This window comes from Canis lupus, chromosome X, assembly GCF_003254725.2.
Source record: "Canis lupus dingo isolate Sandy chromosome X, ASM325472v2, whole genome shotgun sequence".
Lineage (NCBI taxonomy): Eukaryota > Metazoa > Chordata > Mammalia > Carnivora > Canidae > Canis > Canis lupus.
The window spans coordinates 105,883,936-105,903,632 of record NC_064281.1 but is presented as its reverse complement, the minus strand read 5'-3'; the positions used below and the strand labels follow the sequence as shown (position 1 = coordinate 105,903,632).

General features: G+C 41.2%; 2 protein-coding genes across 20 annotated transcripts in view; one reads left to right on the top strand and one right to left on the bottom strand.

Annotated features, from left to right (window-relative positions):
* Positions 1-3,921, bottom strand: part of LOC112649252 (P2R1A-PPP2R2A-interacting phosphatase regulator 1-like) — an 89,067-nt gene extending 85,146 nt beyond the window's left edge. For 11 of the 15 annotated variants that reach the window (XR_007409336.1, XM_049107348.1, XM_049107349.1 and 8 more), the window contains exons 1-2: positions 3,773-3,921; positions 235-421 (exon numbers count right to left, since the gene is read on the bottom strand). Coding sequence is in view for 14 of the 15 variants with exons in the window: in XM_049107348.1 (XP_048963305.1) it covers positions 235-421; positions 3,773-3,893 (308 nt within the window). In the remaining variant the exon portion in view is untranslated. Of the gene's footprint in view, positions 1-234; positions 422-564; positions 621-653; positions 809-3,772 lie in introns of those variants that run through there. The other 4 variants (XM_049107354.1, XM_049107353.1, XM_049107358.1 and 1 more) reach the window with 4 other exon arrangements.
* A 1,781-nt stretch (positions 3,922-5,702) lies between these two features.
* Positions 5,703-19,697, top strand: part of PABIR2 (PABIR family member 2) — a 215,449-nt gene continuing 201,454 nt past the window's right edge. The window contains exons 1-10 of one of the 5 annotated variants that reach the window (XM_025431181.3): positions 5,707-5,817; positions 6,587-6,834; positions 8,992-9,070; positions 13,512-13,568; positions 13,869-13,912; positions 13,995-14,049; positions 14,364-14,465; positions 14,760-14,845; positions 15,526-15,590; positions 18,257-18,353. In XM_025431181.3, the coding sequence (XP_025286966.1) occupies positions 6,737-6,834; positions 8,992-9,070; positions 13,512-13,568; positions 13,869-13,912; positions 13,995-14,049; positions 14,364-14,465; positions 14,760-14,845; positions 15,526-15,590; positions 18,257-18,353 (683 nt within the window). In that variant the 5' untranslated portion in view covers positions 5,707-5,817; positions 6,587-6,736. Of the gene's footprint in view, positions 6,835-8,991; positions 9,071-13,511; positions 13,569-13,868; positions 13,913-13,994; positions 14,050-14,363; positions 14,466-14,759; positions 14,846-15,525; positions 15,591-18,256; positions 18,354-19,697 lie in introns of all 5 variants that reach the window. The other 4 variants (XM_025431184.3, XM_049107792.1, XM_049107791.1 and 1 more) reach the window with 4 other exon arrangements.

The following is a 19,697-nucleotide window of genomic DNA, read 5'->3' as shown; positions in this document are numbered from 1 at the left end:
GAGGACGTCCAGGTTCACATGTGTGTCAACCTCAGGGTAGGTGTGTGCTCTCCCTCCTGCCAGCCCATCCCACTCCCCCCAAGTCTGAGGGTGAGCTCTCCGGACAGCAGGAACAAGGGAGATACCTGTAGAACCTCGATGGAGAAAGGCATGGGAATGCTATTGGAAGTAGCTTTCCCCACCTCCTGCCACCCACCCCCAGCTTGCCTCCTCTAATATCTCAATCCTGCTCACCCAAGCCCATTGATCAAAGGGGCGCTGTTGGATCTTCTCAGCGTGTTGTCTGTGGTGGCTGAAGTTGGCAGCAGCTCCAAGTCTAGTTCCATTTTCTCTTGTGCCATGTCCACGTCGAAGAAGAAGCCACTCTTTGATTCCAAGTTCTCAAGGTTTTCTGGCTCCCATTCACATAAGGACAAGTCAACTGGGTGAGGAGATGTAGGCAGAGAGGAAAAGGGGAAAAAGAGAAGAGAGGAGGAACCTCTTAGAGGAGTGAGGTACTCACCTTGACAGCCCTACCATCCCTAATACCAGTGGGCACTAAGTGGGGTAGGATTGACTCCGAACCTCCCACCATCCAAGCTCGAGGTTCCTAACGCTGAGAAGATCCTCCACTTCCAAGTCTATAATGAAAATGAGGAATTTATCTTAGTCACCTCCGCGAATCGTTCTCTATTTCTCTCAGCAAAGGAAAGCCCAGGTAAGCCTTTCCGGCCAAAACGAAAACTACAACCTGTCGCCTTCGAGAATCCGTCGGGTGCCGCCCCTCTGCGCCTGCGTCCCGTCCCGCCTGCTGACGCATGCTTATTACGCAAGCAATGAGAGTCAATAGGGGCGCCCTTTGTCAGCCTTGCCTGGGGGGCACGCGCAGTCTTAGGAGTCACCTTTTTACTCCAACCCAGGTCCTCTCTTAGTCTCTTCTCGGGGGCGATTCACCGTGGTTGTTCCTCTGCTCCTATGTGAACCCTGGGATGGTTTCACTCACCGTTATTTAGGAAAGAATGGGTGGGGAGGAGTAAGGTGTATGAGAGTGCCGTCCTTTCTGCGCTATATCTAATACTCCATTTTCTCAGTTTTGATTAGCCCGTCATCCCCTTCTAACTGAGGCCAAGAAGCTTAACTCCCACGATGAATTTTTCCATCCTGTTATAGCCAATACTACACATTTGTAATTGAGAAAAATGCTATATGTCTGGGGAAAAAAAAAACAAAACAAAACCCAAAACCTGCCACCTGTTCCCCAAGTGTCTTGTGGTAGGGTGCTAACCCAATTGAACCAATCGTGCAGACGAATCATTGTTTTCCAGGTGATCTCATTGTCTTTTTTTTTTTTTTAAGATTTTATTTACTTATTCATGAGAGACACAGAGAGGGAAGGGAGAGACACAGGTAGAGGGAGAAGCCGGCTCCATGCAGGGAGCCCGACGTGGGACTCCATCTCGGGACTCCCAAGATCACGCCCCGGGCTAAAGGCCCGCGCTAAACCGCTGAGCCACCCAGGGATCCCCTCATTGTTTTTTAACCTTAATTGTATTTTTACACTAAATAAAATCTAGCTTCTCAAAGCTATTCGTCTAAGAAAATGATTTGAGTTAGAGAAGCTTATTTACTTAAATATCTCAGAATTTAGTATCCATCCAAATCAGGGTTTCCTTTTTTTAAAGATTTTATTTATTTATTCATGAAAGACACAGAAAGAGAGGCAGAGACACAGGCAGAGGGAAAAGCAGGCTCCATGCAAGGAGCCAGATGCAAGACTGGATTCCAGGAATCTGGGATCAGGCCCTGAGCCAAAGGCAGATGCCCAACCATTGAGCCACCCAGGTATCCCTCCTTTAAAAAAAAAAAAAAGGATCCCTGGGTGGCGCAGCGGTTTAGCGCCTGTCTTTGGCCCAGGGCGTGATCCTGGAGACCCGGGATCGAATCCCACATCGGGCTCCCGGTGCATGGAGCCTGCTCCTCCCTCTGCCTGTGTCTCTGCCTCTCTCTCTCTCTCTCTCTCTCTCTCTGTGACTATCATAAATAGATAAAAAAATATTTTATTTATTCATGAGAAACACAGAGAGAGAAAGGCAGAGATACAGGCAGAGGGAGAAGCAGGCTCCCTGTGGGGAGCCCAATGCAGGACTTGATCCCAGACCCTGGAGTCACAACCTGAACCAAAGGCAGACTCTCAACCACAGAGCCACCCAGGTGCCCCAGGGTTTTCATTTAATAATGCTGCGTGGCTCAAACATTTTAAGAATTGCTCTTTTAGAATTTTTCACCACCAGTTAATGAGCCACGCTGAGTACTGAAATCCTAACTCCACACTAATAATTTTGTAAGACCATACCTTTTAGGAACCATATACAGGACTGGCAGAGAAGGTAAGCGAAACTACTGAAATGAGAGTTATGAATTAAAATAATCATTACATGGTATAGCACTTTAACGGTTTAAAAAATGTCTTCACATACTTATCTCAATTGGTTCAATCATGAACCCTGCTCAGCTAATCAGTGGTGAACTTAAAATAATGGGATTATCTTGAAACAGTTCATGACAAGTTATGACATGAATGATCATAATCATTCCTCATTCATTCTGAGAATAGAATAAGAAAAGCTTAATTATATCAGGCAGAATTGGGTTATCTAAATCCCAGACACGAGGATGATTTGGAGTCTCCTTTCCTGATGTAAGACAGGTTAACAATAGCTACCATTTTTCATGCACTTAATTATATGCCAGGCACTGTCCTAAGCACTTTAAATATGTGATTGCATTTAATACTTACAGTAACTCTGTGAGGTAGGCACCATCACAATGCCCATTTTTTTTAAAGGAGGAAACTGAACCCCATAGGGGTTACTCAAATTATAACTGCTAAATGGCAAAGCCACTCTGCCCTTGTATGTAGGTGAAAAGACAGATGAGGTGCCTCTGGATATTTCTCTAGATACTATTTCTGTACTCATAAGCACTTGATAAATACTTATTAAATTATTTTACGAATAAATGCAGGTTTTAAAAACCTGTCATTCACAGCTATTTTGTAAAGTAGGCAAATCTACTTCTATTTTACAGTTGATAAAATTCCAGAGAGATTAATGGCACATTTAGGTAGCAGTAGAATCTGAGCTGGTACCAAGATCTCCTAAAAATCACTGTTAAAGTTCCCAGGATACCTGGAAAGTTTACAAAAGATGGTAGTTAAAGCTGAATAAAGTCAGGGCAAACGTAGATGGCAGTGGTTAAATACAGAACAGGGGTCAAAGCCAAACTAAATATCAGAGAAATAGGGGGTACACCAGAAAACAAGTAGATCTTTGCTCCAGTCTACTGCTCATTTTACTTCTCAAAGAGTTTGTTAATATTCGTGGCAAGTAATAAGGTTTAGTGGATATATATTGAATGAATAGATCATCTCATCATGCCTAAGCATCACAGATACAAATTTTTAAAAATCTAAGTATAATAACACTAAGAAAATAGATAATAAAATGACAAGGGAGGAGCAACTGTGAGACTTTGAAGAAAAGAGGTAGTAATATGAAACGATAACATGGATAACATGCTCAAGATGGCAGGAAGTTTGCAGGTATTGCCAAAAAAGAGGAATTCTTTAATTAAGTGTAGCTGAATGCCAGGAACTCAGAGTACATATGCAAGTTAGAATGTCAAAAGGAACAAGTACTACAAAAACAATTCTGTATACCACAGGGGCAAACACAACATTTAAAGAAATTATTTTTACTTCTTCCCATTTCTACTCACGCACTATTATACCAACCTAGCTGTGTGTCATCATCAGCTTCTGCTGTTCTGTAGCAATATGCCATGATCTCAGATTGCTGGTTTGCTTTTACCTTGCCACTTATGCTACTCTTGTCTTTGTCCCAGTCTGCTACCATCTGTGCCAGGCCTCTTACTTATAAAAGGTGTCCCACAAATATGTCATAATCAGTTGTTTACTAGTCGTCATGGCAACTTTAAAGCAAATTTTCCTTATCACAAAAGCAAATCAAAGGCAAGCTGAACCCAAGCCCACAAACCACAAATACCCTAAACCTCCCAAAAGATTTATATGAAGGGTAAGAGAAACTAGGTAGGCAAGAACGATATGAATAGAATCTGGAAATGATGGTCAAGGTTGCATCCATCTTCTAACATGTCTTTGAGTTTCTCCTAATTGTTAAGGTCCTGAAAGTTAGGGATTCTACTAAATCATTTGACTCCTCAGAGTTAGGAATTCTACACGTAGCCAACAAATGATTGTTTAGTAGCTATTGTGAACAATAGAATGTACTATGTTGTTTTGAGCAGATGAGGGGGTTGCTGAGACCTTGAGATGAAAAGAGCTACATAAATTGGTCAAAAACAGAGCTTGCTTTTCCAATCCAGTTGGAAGAAAAATATAGGCAATTTAAAGGAAACTATCTAAAAGTGCTTTAAAAACTCTATATTACAAGCAGTGAATATTAACATTGAGGAATAAAATGATTGGATTTGGCAAGTTTAATATGGGACAACTAAGTTGAATAGGCAGGTAAAATTATTTTTGCTAAATTAAAAAAAACATTTAATTTATTTATGAGAGACACACACACACAGAGGCAGAAACATAGGCAGAGTGAGGAGAAGCAGGATCCATGCAGGGAACCCAATGTGGGGGACTCAATCCCGGAACTCCGGGATCATGCCCTGAGCTGAAGGCAGATGCTCAACCACTGAGCCACCCAGGCATCCCTATTTTTGCTAAATTAAAAAAAATTATTTATTTATGTGAGAGAAAGTGCAAGCATGAGAAGAGGGGCAGGGCATAGGGAGAGGGACCAGCAGACCCCCCTGAGCAGGGAGTTTCACGCAGGGCTCAATCCCAGGACCCAGGGATCATGACCTGAGCCAAAGGCAGATGCCCAATGGACTGAACCACCCAGGTGGCTCTATTTTTGCTATATTTTGAAACCAATTTCATGACTATTAAATTTTCTGTATTTCTCCCTCTGTATGATTAACACAATACAATACCATCTTTATCCCATGGTTATTCAAGTAGCGAGGATTGAATGAGTTAATATTTCTAAAGCTCTTAGAATGATGCCTAGCACACAGCAATTGCTACGTAGATATTTGTTAAATAAAATAAGTAATTCCAGGCCTCACACATGCTGAATGACTATTGTTAGGGTCTCTGTAAATCCTAGGAAGGAAAAAAAATTCTGGTTCTGCTACTTGTTCTTCAGGACTTTTCCTAATATCGTTGAAGCTGACAATGCTTGTAAAATGAAGATGGTGATTGCCACTCGCTATATGAACTCTTATTCGATTCTCTTTATTTTTACACCATTACTTTTGTTTTTTCACTTCCCTTTTGTTTAGTGCATCCAAACGGATTATCTGAAAAAAAAAATCAGCCCCTCCAAACACCAAACAAAATCAAGGGATTTAAGAAATGGGCAGAGATCACAGAGATCAGAGCAAATAAATTGGCATTGAAAAAACATGGAAACCACAAGTTTCTGTTTCCCTTGAATATTGGCCCAAACTCCTCCTGAACGGCGATGCTCCACTGTCTCCAAACTATTGGTTCTTTTCAAAATCGGGCGCCAGGGTCCCCGGGCCAATGCCAGAGAGGAAGGCGCCGGGCCCCCTGAAAACGCTCCTCCCTTTTGGAGGAGGTTTGCGGGGCGGGGTTCCCACGCATGCTCGGTGCCCGCGGGCTCATTGGCGCGGCCGCCGGGCGCGTGCGCAGGACCCGATGGGTGCCCGGACGCGGAAGACTTGGCCCCGCGGCGGTTCCCGCTGCTGAAGCGTGGGAGGCGGAAAAGGCGGCAGGTTGTAGATTTTGGTCTTGGCCCCAAGGGGTTCCCTCGGGCCATTAGAACCCAAGAGAGGAAGAGGAGGCACCGCGGCGGCGGCTGAAGGGCCGAACCCCCCACCTGTCCTCCAGGCGGGGAGGGGGGGTAGGGAGGGGATAAGCACCCCTCACAGGGCTGAGGATCCTCCGGGACCGAGTCCCAGAGCATGGGGGGCTGGACCGGGTCCCCCAGCATGGGGAACTGGAGCCGTCGAGGCCGCCCGGCCGGGCCCTGCCCAACTGTCAGCTTTTTGGTACTAGCGCTGCCTGGGCAGCTGCGGTGTTTGTAGCCCGGCCCCGGTTGAGGTCGTCGGCCAAAAGATAGCAACATGAGTTCCGCCGCTGCCTAGTTTCCTCCCCATCCTCTTCTCCCTCCGTCCGCCTCCTCCCTCCCTCCTCTTCCCCATACCTCTTTTTCTTTCCCTCTCTCGTATTCCTCTTTTCCCACCACCCTGCTCTCCTCTTCCCCCTCGGTCCTCCTCCTTTCCTCATCTTCCTTTCCCGATCCTGTCCTCCTTTTACTCTCTCTGCTTTCCTGCTTTTCTATATATCCGCTTTCCCTATCTCTTGCTCTTTTCCTTCCATCCCTCTCTTTTCCTTCACCCTCTTCCTTTATTCTGTCACCCTCCACCACCTCCCACTCCACTACCGCCCCCCTTCCTCCTCCCCTCACTCACTCTCAAGCTCCCTTCCTCATCCTCATCCTCCTTCCCTCCTCCTCCTTTCCTGCTTTTCTCCGCCCCTTAGCCCCCGCCCCTAAGCCTCCGCCCCTTAGCCCCCGCCCCCAGCTGCCAGTCCCCAGCAGCTCAGTCCTGCAGTGAGAGTCTTGGGAGTCCATACATAGCTAAGCACCAGGAGCTGAGCACTGTCCGCTGTGCCTGCCTGCAAGTCTCCGACATGGCTCAGGAGAAAATGGAGCTGGACTTCGAGCCTGACACATCCGATGGGGGCACCCTGAGGAGATCCAGCAGCGCTCCCCTGATCCATGGGCTCAGGTGAGGCGGGTTGGGAACGATGAAGTACAGGGTTCAGGGGCTCCTTGACCCCCTGCAAGCAATCTTCCTTCCCTAAAGTGAGAGTTGGTGCTCATCTGGGTTTTCCAAATTAAGGGCATGGGGACTTGTTTGCTCGACAGTGACTTGGGTCCCAAGGTGGAGTGAAAGTTTGACCCCAGACTCTGGGAAGTGTGGAAAAAATGGGACCCTCTTTACCTGGGGCTCTCTTGGCCCACTCTGAAAGGATCTACAAGAAGCTTCTGGATCTTGTAACAGGTTGCTTGCCCTGCCTAATTTGCACCACTGAATGTTAGCCTGAAGCCCCTGGAACTAGACTTGCAACTTGACACCTGTCTCTAAGAGCTGCTATTTCTAAGCTTAGTTTAGGAACCCTGGCATTAACGGAGCATTTACTTTAATAAATCACAATTTATCTAATAACTTGTAACAAGTGTCATGTTCATGGCACATTAAGTGATTGGGATTTGTCGTAATGTTTTCAGATCCTAAAACTGCCTGGAATGCATACCAGTGAATAAAAAACAAAAGGTGTCTCTTAGCTTAGGTCAGTGAAAATACAGGTTTTAGAAAACAATGGAAAGAATCAACCCTTGAATTTTAGTGGTAGGGTCTTGTATTTTCACGTGAATACTCACTAGAGGGTCTATTTTAAGGTAGAATCTTACAATAGTGAAGGTTAGGTTGGCAGACCTCCTGAGCCTATTACATTTCACTCCTGTAAGTAGACAATTCATCTTAGTGGAGAGCTAATTTGTGAGACCTTGTAGAAATGGAATTAGCCCAAAAAAGGGGATGGGAGTAGAATTAGCCAAAATCATTAATCAAGCACAGTGAAGGCAGAGAAATAGGTAATTTTTATCTATCAAACTGATTATAATATCTGTATTTGAGGGGAAAATGGATTTACTCATTTTCTTGTATTAAATTTTTAAACTGAGGGAATGATGGGGTGACTCTTTGCTTTCTTAATGGCTGTCCTCAGCTCTACATTTATTTTTGATACTATAGGAATAAATTGGTCTTTTGGGGTTGTCTTTTTAAATCTGGTAAGCAAGCAATTGCAAGGGACTAGGGCGATCATGCTGACCTGCATTTAGACTGTCATAGAAATAACACTGTTTTTTGAATCGAGATTTAAGTAATTACTTGCCAGGGTAGCATGATGTGACAGAAGGAGTGAGGAGACAAGACCTAGTCCCAATATCTCTCCCTAACTGTGATCATGAATGAGTCACTTAGCCATTCTAAGTGTCTGTTTTTTCATTTGAAACTTAAGACCTGAATTAGGTGATCTCATGGGTCCAGTGAAGCCCAATTCAATTCAGTCCTGAAAATTTTTCTTGGCTTCTTATCATGGGCACGGCACTCTGCTAGGCACTGCGGGGATGTTATACAAGAAGGAACAAAAGACCTCTACCATGGAATTTAAAACACACGCACACTTCTCTGTAATAAGAGGTAAAGTCGATGTCTCAAGAAGCATCTTATTTCGCATTGTGCTCTTTGGACTCAAAGGAGGGCAGGATTGCATTCGGTTTGTGGACTGAAGAGAGGCTTCATTCACAGAGGGTATTGGATTGAAATGGGTGCTCAAGGAGAGGAAGGATTTTGATTGATGGTGGTGGGAGGTAGGACATTGTGAAAGCAGAAGAGGCAACTTGAGAAAAACTCCAGGTATGTTTATTTAGTTGTACAGCAGACTCACAGGTAGAACACTTATTTAGGGCTATAGTGGGAGATGTGCTGATGGGCCCTGTACTGTAGCACAAGGCTCCCCAGCTCTTCTCATGGTCATGGCACACATAGAAAGCAGTAGTATGTTTAGGTCCTTTGGTGTAAACAGATGAGGCTGCTGGTGTCTGGTGGGAACTGGTTTGGGGGCGTGAGCTCTGACCAGAAGCAGCTGGAGGCAACCAGTTTGGAGCCCCGCCCCATACCTCTCCTAGCTTGCCCCCCAACCACTGAGGAGATCAGTATCTGGGCAAACCTGTGATCCACAGCAGAAGCTCTGAAGAGGTCAGTGAGGAGCTTATTCATTGTACAAAATGAGGAACCATGGAAGATTTCATTGTTGATCAGAGAGTTGATGGATATCTCAAATGAGAAGACACTAATAATTTTATTTTTATTTTTTAGTGATCTTTCACAGGTCTTTCAACCTTATACATTTAGAACTCGGAGGAATAGTACAACAGTTATGAGCCGTCATAACCTGGTAAGTATAGAAGTAAGTATTTTAGTGGTATGGATTGGGGAAAACACTTTCAAATGTAGTTCATTCTTAAGATGATGTGCTATGCCCCTCTGTTCACAAAAGAAAAAAATATTTTACCTGTCTTGCTCATTCTGTGGCCATTTTCAGTTTTTGGTGCAAAAAAGAGATCTGGTTAAAGTTTTTTCTTGGCTGTGGGACTTTGTATTTCTAAAGATTGTTGTTTTTTGTCACTACTTGCATCATGGTTATGAGGTAAGTCAGGATTAACCTCTAAATATAGCTGAGAAAAATGATCTTTATTTGTTCTAGAAAGCAAAAATCATTAAGACAGTAGCAGAGTATTTGTCTCTGGCACATATCTGTTGGACAGTGCTATTTATCCAAAGTAAGATCTCCTTTAAAATGCTCGTATTTATGTTCTCAGCAGAGTTGCTAATAGTGACTGTTTTATATAGCCAGAGCTGTTGGGATCACTTTATTAGTTGGTTGCATTGGGAGAAATGATGATGAGGTTTTTTATATAGTAGCACTTCACATGTGGAGCCCACTTATCCAGTAGCTGCAGTGCGCTGGAAGACATCTGAGATGTAAGCAAACAGACCTCTGAATGGCTGTGCTTGATTTCCATAGTCTGAGCATAAAGGTTCATCAGATTATTTATAGGGAGCCTCTCTGACCTCTGAATCATCTAAAATTTATGCATAATTATAATAAGCTTCCAACTCGGTAGTATGTGAGAAGCAGCAAATCAGCAGAGGTGCATTCGGGTTTAAGGTACACTAATAGCTGCTAGCAAGGGAGGAGAGGGGAAAACTGAAAAGCAGACAGAGGTTTTTTAAAAATTAGTCTGCGGCTTAGTATGAGGACGAAGAGCCTGTTAATAGACCCTGAGGGTCTCACTGGCATAGAACTGTAGAATTCTTGATGTTCTTAAAGGTACCTGGGTCATTAACCTTTCTTAAATTATACTAGTCCCTTTGCTTATATGGTATTCTACATGTTACAGAGTCCTTTCACACTTTTCATTCTCATAGCAACCCCTGTGAAGTAGGCAGGACAAAAGATGTTTTTCCCAGTTAAAAGAGGCAGCAGCTAAGTGTCGGCTGAGAGAAGTGACTTGCTTAGAATCACGTGATTGGTAAGTGGCAGAGCTGGGATTAGAATAGAGATGTGCCAGTGTCATTAAGAAAGGGGGAAAAAATACATCACTTTTAAAAAAGATTTCCAGCCGAAGTGGCTAGGAATGCTTAAAGGGGGGGAAATGTTAGCTATCTGGAGGTTTGATTCACTTTATCTTCCCTGAGGATACTGGAAAACAACTTAATTTCACTGTGTATGTGAAAAATGTTTCCACTTGTTACACAGCTGTGTCCTGATATCAGTAAGTTGACCAAAGAAGGGAAAATGAATTTGCCTCTTTATGCTTGACTTTGCCCTTTTCTAAGAAGCGAAGATTCCTATCGACCCTGTCTAGGCTCACCTCTCCTTGCTCCCTGACAAAACCTTTTTCTCTGTCTGCACGGAAATACCTCATTTGCCAGAGGGGCCACGTTGATTCCGTGCTCTTTGCCCACCCTTGCATTGTCTTTCCCTCCGTCCCCTTCTCCTTTTGAGTTTCCTGCTTCGGGGAAGCCTTCCGCAACACCCCTTGTGTCCTTCTGTCATCATACTGATTATACCATATATGTTAGATCACAGCGTCCTCTATCAATCTTAATACTAACCTGCCAGAAGCAAGGTGTGGAATGAAATGGAGAGGAGACTGGCACAAGAAAATGTGCAGAGGTCATTTCTTCATGATTTGACAACTGACCAGGCATAAATGCAGGGAGAAGGAGGACTCCCGGGCACTGAACTTTTATATCTTAGTGACCAGGGGAAGAATGTTGCCTTTACCACTACAAGTAGGGAAATTTCAAGGCATTGGTCATTTGAAAGGCCAGGAGATAAATTCTTCCCGGGCATTTTGGGTTCAAGATGCCACTGGCTCCTTGCTGTTCTCTAAAGTAATATTCCAATTAAAAAAAATAATAACTCTGCAAGCTTCATGCACCTTTCACTTCTGGCAGATGCCCCTTCTCCATTCACAGAGAAGGCAAACAGCCCTCTTGTGTACATGTCAGCTTTCTTCTCCTGAAAATGTCTTTACCTTCACATGTGGTGCTTTCTCCTAATGGTGCCTAGATTTTCTGAGTCTCCTGTCACTTTGCTTGGTGTGTTGTCTCCTCTCTAGTCCCTTCCTCCGTAGCTTTTTTGCTCCCACCTTCTTCTGACTCACAAATCTAATATCTGGAACACAAATTTGTCTTTTTTCATAGATCTCTCTTTCCCTGTTTTCCCTTCACCCCTCTGAGCTTTCACAAAGCTTAATCCACACCACACTGCCTCTCATTCCTTGTCTCCTAATTCTTTGCCAACTATTCAGCCAGTTTGTGATCTCACTACTTCTATCACCACGCTATTAAAAAACTGTTCTTGCAGGGGCACCTGGCTCAGTTGGTTAAGCTTCTGACTCTTGATTTTGGCTCAGGTCCTGATCTCAGGGTCCTGGAATCGAGCTTTACGTCAGGCTCAGCGCAGAGTCTGCTTGTCCCTCTCCCTCTGCTCCTCCCTCTGCTCACACTCTCTCAAAAAAAAATAATAAAATATTGAAAAAAAAAAACAAAACTCTGTTCTTGCAAAAGTCACCAGTGCCCACTTCATTGCTAGTGGCAGGGTCCTCTTTTCTTAGCCCACTTGAGTTATTTGCTTTACTGAACACCATTAATCAGCACCCTCCTTCAAGTGCTTGGCTTTTTTCTTAGCCTGCACATTAACACTTGTTTCCCATACCAGACACTGCATTGTTCCTCCCTGTCCTCCTTTTGGGTCTTCTCTCCAGTTCTGTCTAAATTGACAAGTTGTACATCATATAGATGTAGCATCTAAATTTCTGACTTTCTCTGCAAGCAGCTTTTTGCAGTTTTTGACTTTCCTGAAGATTTCTTTGCTGCTGGGGTTTCTTTTGTTCTCTGGTCACATCCATACTCTCTTCCATGGTACCGTTAGTCTTTCTGCCTTATTTACTTGCCTAGTAGCTTAGTGTTTTTCTTTCTTTTTTTAAAAGATTTATTTATTTATTTGAGAGAGTGCACATGCGCCAGCAGGAGGAAGGGTAGAAGGAGAGAGAGAGAGAGAGAATCCATAGACAGATCCCCACTGAACGTGGAGGAGCCCAATGTGGGGCTTGATCCTAGGACCCCAAGATCATGACCTGAGCTGAAACCAAGAGTCGGCCCCTTGGCCACCTAACCAACTGAGCCACACAGACGCCCCGCTTAGTGTTTTTCAAATGGCCTAATTAAGAGTTTACCAGTAAACATGTGTTACTTTTCTAGTGGAAAAAAAACTTAAAGAGGATTTTAGTCATAAAGTCTTTATGTTTTCAGAGCATAGGAGAGGGAAAAAGAAAGGGTGGGTACTAAAGAGATACTCTTTGAGGCAAAATCATATTTCATTGTATAAGTTTTAAAAATTTAACCCAAAATAGCTTTTGCCTAAAAAGCTTAGCAGTTTATCACTGTTTTATACTACTTACTACATTAGGATTTTTAGATGTTTAATAGGGTAGGGCTTCTTGTAACAGGATCATTGTCTTATTTGGTCTAAATAGCATTACAAATTTATTTGCATTTAATTAGGGAATAAATAGCTTACATTAAGGATATTAGAACCTTGTAAGAGCTGTTGAGATGAATTGTACCTTTCATTTTTGATCAGATTGGGATTATTTTGAAGGAACATAATTTGGCCCCCAAATAATTTTAGCTTTGTGTTGTCAAAAAATTATGATCTAAGGGAGAGCAACAGTTACCTGAAAAATACACATTGCCTTCCACACTGATTTTCTTAACTAGTAAGTAAGGGTTTGCGGTGATAGTGGTAGTGACCACATTTTAGAATTGATTTAGATCACACAAGCAAAATTTTCTTATTACAGTTTTAAAGTGTTTTTAATCAACCCTAATCATAGATAAACTACTAAGCCAGGCTTGTTAGCCTGTCTTCCTCCATGGGTACATCAGTGTTAAAATGACTAAACTCAGATTTTTCTTTCCCTTCTTACCTATTTCCTTATTTTAGATAAGTGAGGGTTAATGGATATTTCCAAGGCCTGGAATCTTTTTTTTTTTAACATAAATGTACATAGCCCTGCATTCATTTGGGAAAAGTGTTAAAGTCAATTCAATGCCTGTCTGGCGACAGATGGTGCTTTGAGGTTGGATACCTGGTGTACCTGGTGAATGTCCCGCCTCTAGTATGTTAATGTTAAGTGGTCTAAAGAGCTCCATCTTGGAAAAGAATATGAAATCTTAGCTGGGAGGAGGTTAGACACTGGGGCTGACAGCAAACTGCTGCCTTGTGATTCAGTAAATAGTAAATGTTTACTTTTCCTTTCCAGTTGCTGTCATCCTCCCCTAATCGTGTTCCTAGTAGCCGACTGCATCAGATCAAAAGGGTAAATTTTACTTCTTAGCCCAGACCTACAATTGTTTCAATTGTCCATTTTGATTTTATTTTCATTCTGAAGATTTAGCTATTAAACCTGAGTCAGGCTGCCACTCTAGGTGGCCACAGACAGCTAAAAATTCTTTTGAGTGTGCAGGTGAAATGCATATGTGGCAGGCATGATGATCTTAGAATGTTCTGCCGCCCTGTGATATTGCCAAAGAAGGCAGGAAAATCTTTGAAAATTTTCTTCGAAGTAGAGAACCATGTGGCTGTGGATACTGTTTTCAGCACATGTTTGTCTTTGCAGGAGGAAGGCATGGATATGATGAACAGGGAAACAGCACACGAACGGTTAGTGTTTCACAAGAACAGGGCCTAGGTGTTGTATGTCTCATTCTGAGCACTGATGGCCTTTCATTTTTGTTTGTTTTAGGGAAGTGCAGACAGCAATGCAGATAAGCCAATCATGGGATGAGAGCTTGAGCTTGGTAAAGTTCTCCCATGTTTGCTTGTTTAATTTTTTTTTTTTTTTTTTTTTTTTTTTTTTTTTTTTTTTTTTTTTTACTTTCTGGAAACCTTTATGTTGTTCATTGGCTTTGTTAATTTTTTTCATACCTTCCTGTCCTTCCCATGTCCAAATTTGTATTCATTTCTAACCTCTGCTTTTCCACCAGAATATGAGATTGCAACTTTTTAGAGTTTGTACATTTCTGTCCTAAAAATGTAGGCATGTTTGAGTAGTAGAGAAGAGCTGTGATGTGCTGAATTGTGAATTATGAGGAAATATGTTTTATGTTCACAGAGTGACAGCGATTTTGAGAAGCCGGAGAAACTATATTCTCCTAAAAGGATTGACTTCACTCCAGTTTCTCCGGCACCGTCACCCACCAGAGGATTTGGAAAGGTAGGCTCATTGATAAGATGTTAACTCTCTTTCACACTCCAAGCTCTTTGCTCTAAAGTACACACACACAGCTTCATTTGTAAAGAATCCATGACTGGAAGGAAAATTAATGGAAGTCTGTGATAATAACTTGAAAAAATGGTATATCAATATATGTATATATTCTTGTGTGTGTGTATACCTATATAGATATACATAGCTAAGCAGTTTTAAGGATTTTGTTTCTCTTATTTTGAGAACCTTTTGAAAGCTGGAGCACTAGAACTATTTTAATATTAAATATGTTTTTTCTAGCAATGTTTTTCACCATCCTTACAAATGTTTGTGAGCAGCAGTGGGCTGCCACCAAGTCCTGTTCCTAGTCCCAGACGCTTTGCCAAGTAAGTAAACCTACTTTTCAAAAATGTGGTTTGAAATGCTACACTTTGAATTTGTCTCTCCTGATGAGCTTTTTTCTCAACATTTTCTTATGGAAATTTTCAAACAGACAGCAAAATTGAACACAGTGAGTATCCTATACTACCTACCACCTGTATTCTATCAGTGATGTTTTACCAGATACACATTTTTTGAGACAGCGCCAGAGAATGAACACACACACACACACGCAAAAAATATCCTTTGTTGAGGATAAGGGAAAAAAATTTAAGGTTATAGACCAGTCAAATCCAAATAAATTTTTAATAAGGTTTATCTTTAAAAAAAAAAAGCTATCGTAGATACCTTGTTTTATAAAATGATTTTTAAAAATAGCTTCAAACGCCATGTTGTTTCAGATTGTTGTATGCCAGGTTAAATCTCATTTTGGCATTTCAGTTCCTCAAATTACAACATGGGCATTTTCCAATCGTCAATTTTTTTTGTATTTTTTTTATTGGAGTTTGATTTGCCAACATATAGTATAACACCCAGTGCTCATCCCGTCAAGTGCCCTCCTCAGTGCCCATCACCCAGTCACCCCAAGCCGACTGTCAATTTTATTGCTTTATTTGGTGGGCTATAACATTTATCTTGCATCTTAGAAGCACTTCACATTCTCCTGTTTATTTGTTCTTTAAAGCAAGAGGAGTCAGAGTCCAGTCAAATGTATCAGGCCCAGTGTTCTTGGTCCCCTGAAAAGAAAAGGTAAGCATCCCACTTCTGATATTAAACCTAGTTGAGCTTAAATGACAAATTAGAATTTGTCTGAAATTAGCTCAAGGCATGACTCCTTTTTTCTAAAGAAATGTGAAATATTCTTCCCAACGTATGCTTTACAGATTCTAAATTTTGTGATTTAGTTATCTGATACTATGTTTTTTACACTTCCTAACTGAATCTTATTCATATATTCATATTACCAATATATATTCCAAAAATTTTGCCTCTGAGTGATCTGAATAGAAAGCAGATGCAAGCTAATACGTTGCAAAAGTTTGTGCTTATGTCCTAGCAAATACATTTCTAAACATGCTGCATGCTCAGATATAAGCCACCACCAAATTATGCCTCACAAAGAGAGGCTGCCTCATATTCGAGTCCATAGGGTTTTTGATATGAAGGGGGTGCTCTTAGTTACATTGTTTTGAACCACAGAGTTCTAAACTAAAATGGTGTCACTCAGTGCTAGTTTTAGATGCCTGTGAGGGCCCCGAATGGAGTCTACTTTAAAAAGGCACAAAAAATTAACATAGGTTGAGTCATTATTCCTGGGACTATTCTCATATGATTGTAAACATTGGATGTCACTTTAAACAAGAGTCTTTTTAAAAAAGATTTAATTAATTAATTAATTTATTTATTAATGAAAGACACACACAGAGAGGCAGAGACATAGGTAGAGGGAGAAGCAGGCTTCATGCAGGAAGTCTGATGTGGAACTCGATCCCTGGACTCCGGGATCACACCCTGAGCCGAAGGCAGACTCTCAACTGCTGAGCCACCCAGGCATCCCTAAACAAGAGTCTTAATAATTTTGAAAAAGCAATTTAGTAAGTGGTGTATTTGTGCCAATCACCTTTGCGGCCAGGAAAGCAGTCCCTCTCCTAATACTAGGTAAACAGGTATTTGCAGCTTTGGTGGAAACTTTCCACTGACAGTGCCATGCACAGATTCAAAAAGTACAATATTTCAGATAACTTAAAGTTGGTGTGCTCTGGAAAATAGGTTTCGATATGGTGATGATGTTTATATTTAGTGAATAAATTTTGTTTTATGACCTAGTAGCCTTTTACCTTAATGCTGCAAGGAATTATTTAGGTTTTAAGGACCTTCTCAGGAGATGTTAGGTGAAAATAACACTTGGAAACTAAAGCTATTATTATCATTGTTATTATTAATTTTCGATATGTTACAGGAAATTGGTGGAATTAGTATGGTTGGTTCATTCAAAAGCTATTCCAAAATATACCAGCAGATGGAGGAATTCTTTAATAAAAAGGGCTAAAGTGTTTTGCTGATGAGGTGTTGAAAGCTGGGCAGTAGCTTTTAAAAGCTCCATATTAAAGCATGGCAAAAGTAAATAAAAAATATAACCGTTCCTGAGTTAATAATTTTCAGAATGGCTCCAGAAGAAAGATAATATGAATTAATTGATAATATGAAGGGGAAAAAATGAATGCTGCATTTGTTCTTGCTTGATCTTTTTCCATCACAAGCCTCTTGTACAGCTTTTTTACTATTCTTTTTTTTTTAAAGATTTATTTATTTATTTATTTATTTATTTATTTATTTATTTATTTATTTATGATAGAGAGAGAGAGAGAGAGAGGCAGAGACACAGGGAGAGGGAGAAGCAGGCTCCATGCCAGGAGCCTGACGTGGGACTCGATTCCAGGACTCCAGGATTGCGCCTTGGGCCAAAGGGAGGCGCCAAATTGCTGAGCCACCCAGGGATCCCCTCTTGTACAGCTTTAAGTTCACAGTTACTGAGTTCCCATTGGAGTATCTAGTTAGGCCCAAGAATTAAATTTTATTTCATATTCCATTTTATTTTATTTTTTTTCATGTTCCATTTTAAAGCTCCTCAGATGAGGAGCCTCAAAACTAAGATATTTGTGTGTTTTAGATCATAGCTTATTTGAAAAGGGGCTTTTTGTGTCTGAGGGCTTTGAGTCTTTGCATTCCTGGTGGCAAAGTGGTTACTCAATGGATGCAAAGTTTTTATGCTACCTTATAGATGTTCTGAGACAATCTATAAGATTGAGGTAGCCAGTATAACACCAATTTTGTGAATGGATTAATAATTGCTTTCAATTACAGAAGGGCATTCAAAGTAACTTCTTAAAATCTTCACTTTTACTAAGTAGTCTAAAGCAAGCTTTTATTTATACGCCATTTATTAGACTACATACTTTTTAACCCATTTGGCTTCAACTCAGGAAATGTTCCAGTATTAAAATAATATAAAATCAATCATCTTAACTAATTCTCTAGAATAAATCATTATTCACTATGAGCTTCAGCTGTTTGGGGATTTTTTATTTCTGCTGTGCTAAGCCTTGATTCATTTTGCCCAATGCAGTCAGTGTTCTGCTCTTCTATTAAAGAACATGACTATATCCGTAGCATACTAAATAAAAAAGCGTTTTTTGTTTGTTTTCTTTTTCTTTTCTTTTCTTTCTTTTTTTTTTTTTTAGGGCTGCTTACTTTTGGTTGAGGTTATATGGAAGTATTAAAGCATGAGAAAAAACAACTTCAAAGTAATGGCTTGACAAAGTATTCTATTCTGAACCTTAAACAGAGATCATCCCATTTTAGCACCATGCCTGTATCTGTAAATCATTTCACAGTAGCATCTCTTTCTGTTTTAGGTGAAATGGAGACGGAAAGCCAGCCCAAGAGGCTCTTCCAAGGCACTACCAGTATGCTGTCTCCGGAGGCTGCTCAACTGTCTGATCTCAGTTCATGGTAAAAAATGAAATAAAAAAAAATGAAATCAAATCCAAAGGATGTTAGGGTATTATCTATTTAAAAAGAGCCACATCAAAAGCATATTGGAATCATTTGATATAATATTCAATTTTTTATTCATGCTCTCTAGAGGGGAAAGCTCCACGGAGGTACAGATAACGTGGGGAAGAAAGCAGATCATTTGAAAGTCACTGAGCACACCTTTAGAAGTGTGTGTGTTTTTGGCACCTTCATCTGCCTTCCTAGCTCCTGTTAGGTCAGCCTCTCTCAGTAGGTGCTAATGGTGCAGGGGCGTGGTGACAGCTGGATGGTGTGAGAAAGAGTTTCTGGGTTGCTGTGGAAAATGTGCCTTGATCGTAGCTGCTCTGCCTGCATTTTGTATTATATCCTTTGGATGTAGCGGAGAGTACCGGCATCCTCTGAAGCATGACCTTTTCTGTTGTTATAAACTTTTTTTTAAGTTTTTGGGATATTCTGTCACAGTCCTAACTAGGGTTTTGTTTTTATACTAGCACTTCCTGATTCCTGTGGTCTGGTCACATAATTTTTTTTTTAGTCTTACTTATCTGAGTTTAGGTATCTAAGGCCCTTCAATGTTTTTGTGCAAAAGTTACCTTCTTTTCATATGCCTGAAGTTGAGTACTTGGATGCCCACATACCTTTTGGAAGGAAGGGGCAGGGATAGTGGCAATGGCCAGGTAACATTTTGAAATCTTTCAGTCTGTATTTCTAATCAACTCACTGAGCACCCATGTTCTGGACACAATTGTGTAGTGCCTTTCAGGACTTTTTGTTCCCTGAGTTTTATAGGTGAGGGTCTTTTTTTAAAAGCCCAAAAGTGCATTCACTTTAAAAATACAAGGATGGTGCCCTCTAAATGGAAGAATTGTGTAAGTAATACTTATAAGATATAAGGATTAGAGATTCTTTCTTTCCAGATCACATATTCATTGTTTTGTGTAAGATAACTTGTACTTCTAGTTGACCAAGAAGTCACAGATTCTTCTAGTATTAGACTCGTTGATCAGTACTATTCTAACCTTGGAACAGATGCCTTTTAGATTATTCTAGCTATTTTCAGCCCCACAGTCTCTCTTCTCTCTCATCTATGTCTGTCCTTGGTAGCTCAGTGTGCTAATTTTGGCATAGAGTGCCTTTCCAGGTATGTAGATGATTGCAAAGAGAAAACTTCTAAAGCTTGTCAAGAGGACTAGTGGATGAAACCCTATACTTAGTGGAAACTGCCTATCACTTTTATGGTAAAGTGTGTTTTAATATAGGCACATGACATTAAAAATAGCTTTGCTTACCCAGTTGCTAACCAAGTAACCAAGTTGGGGA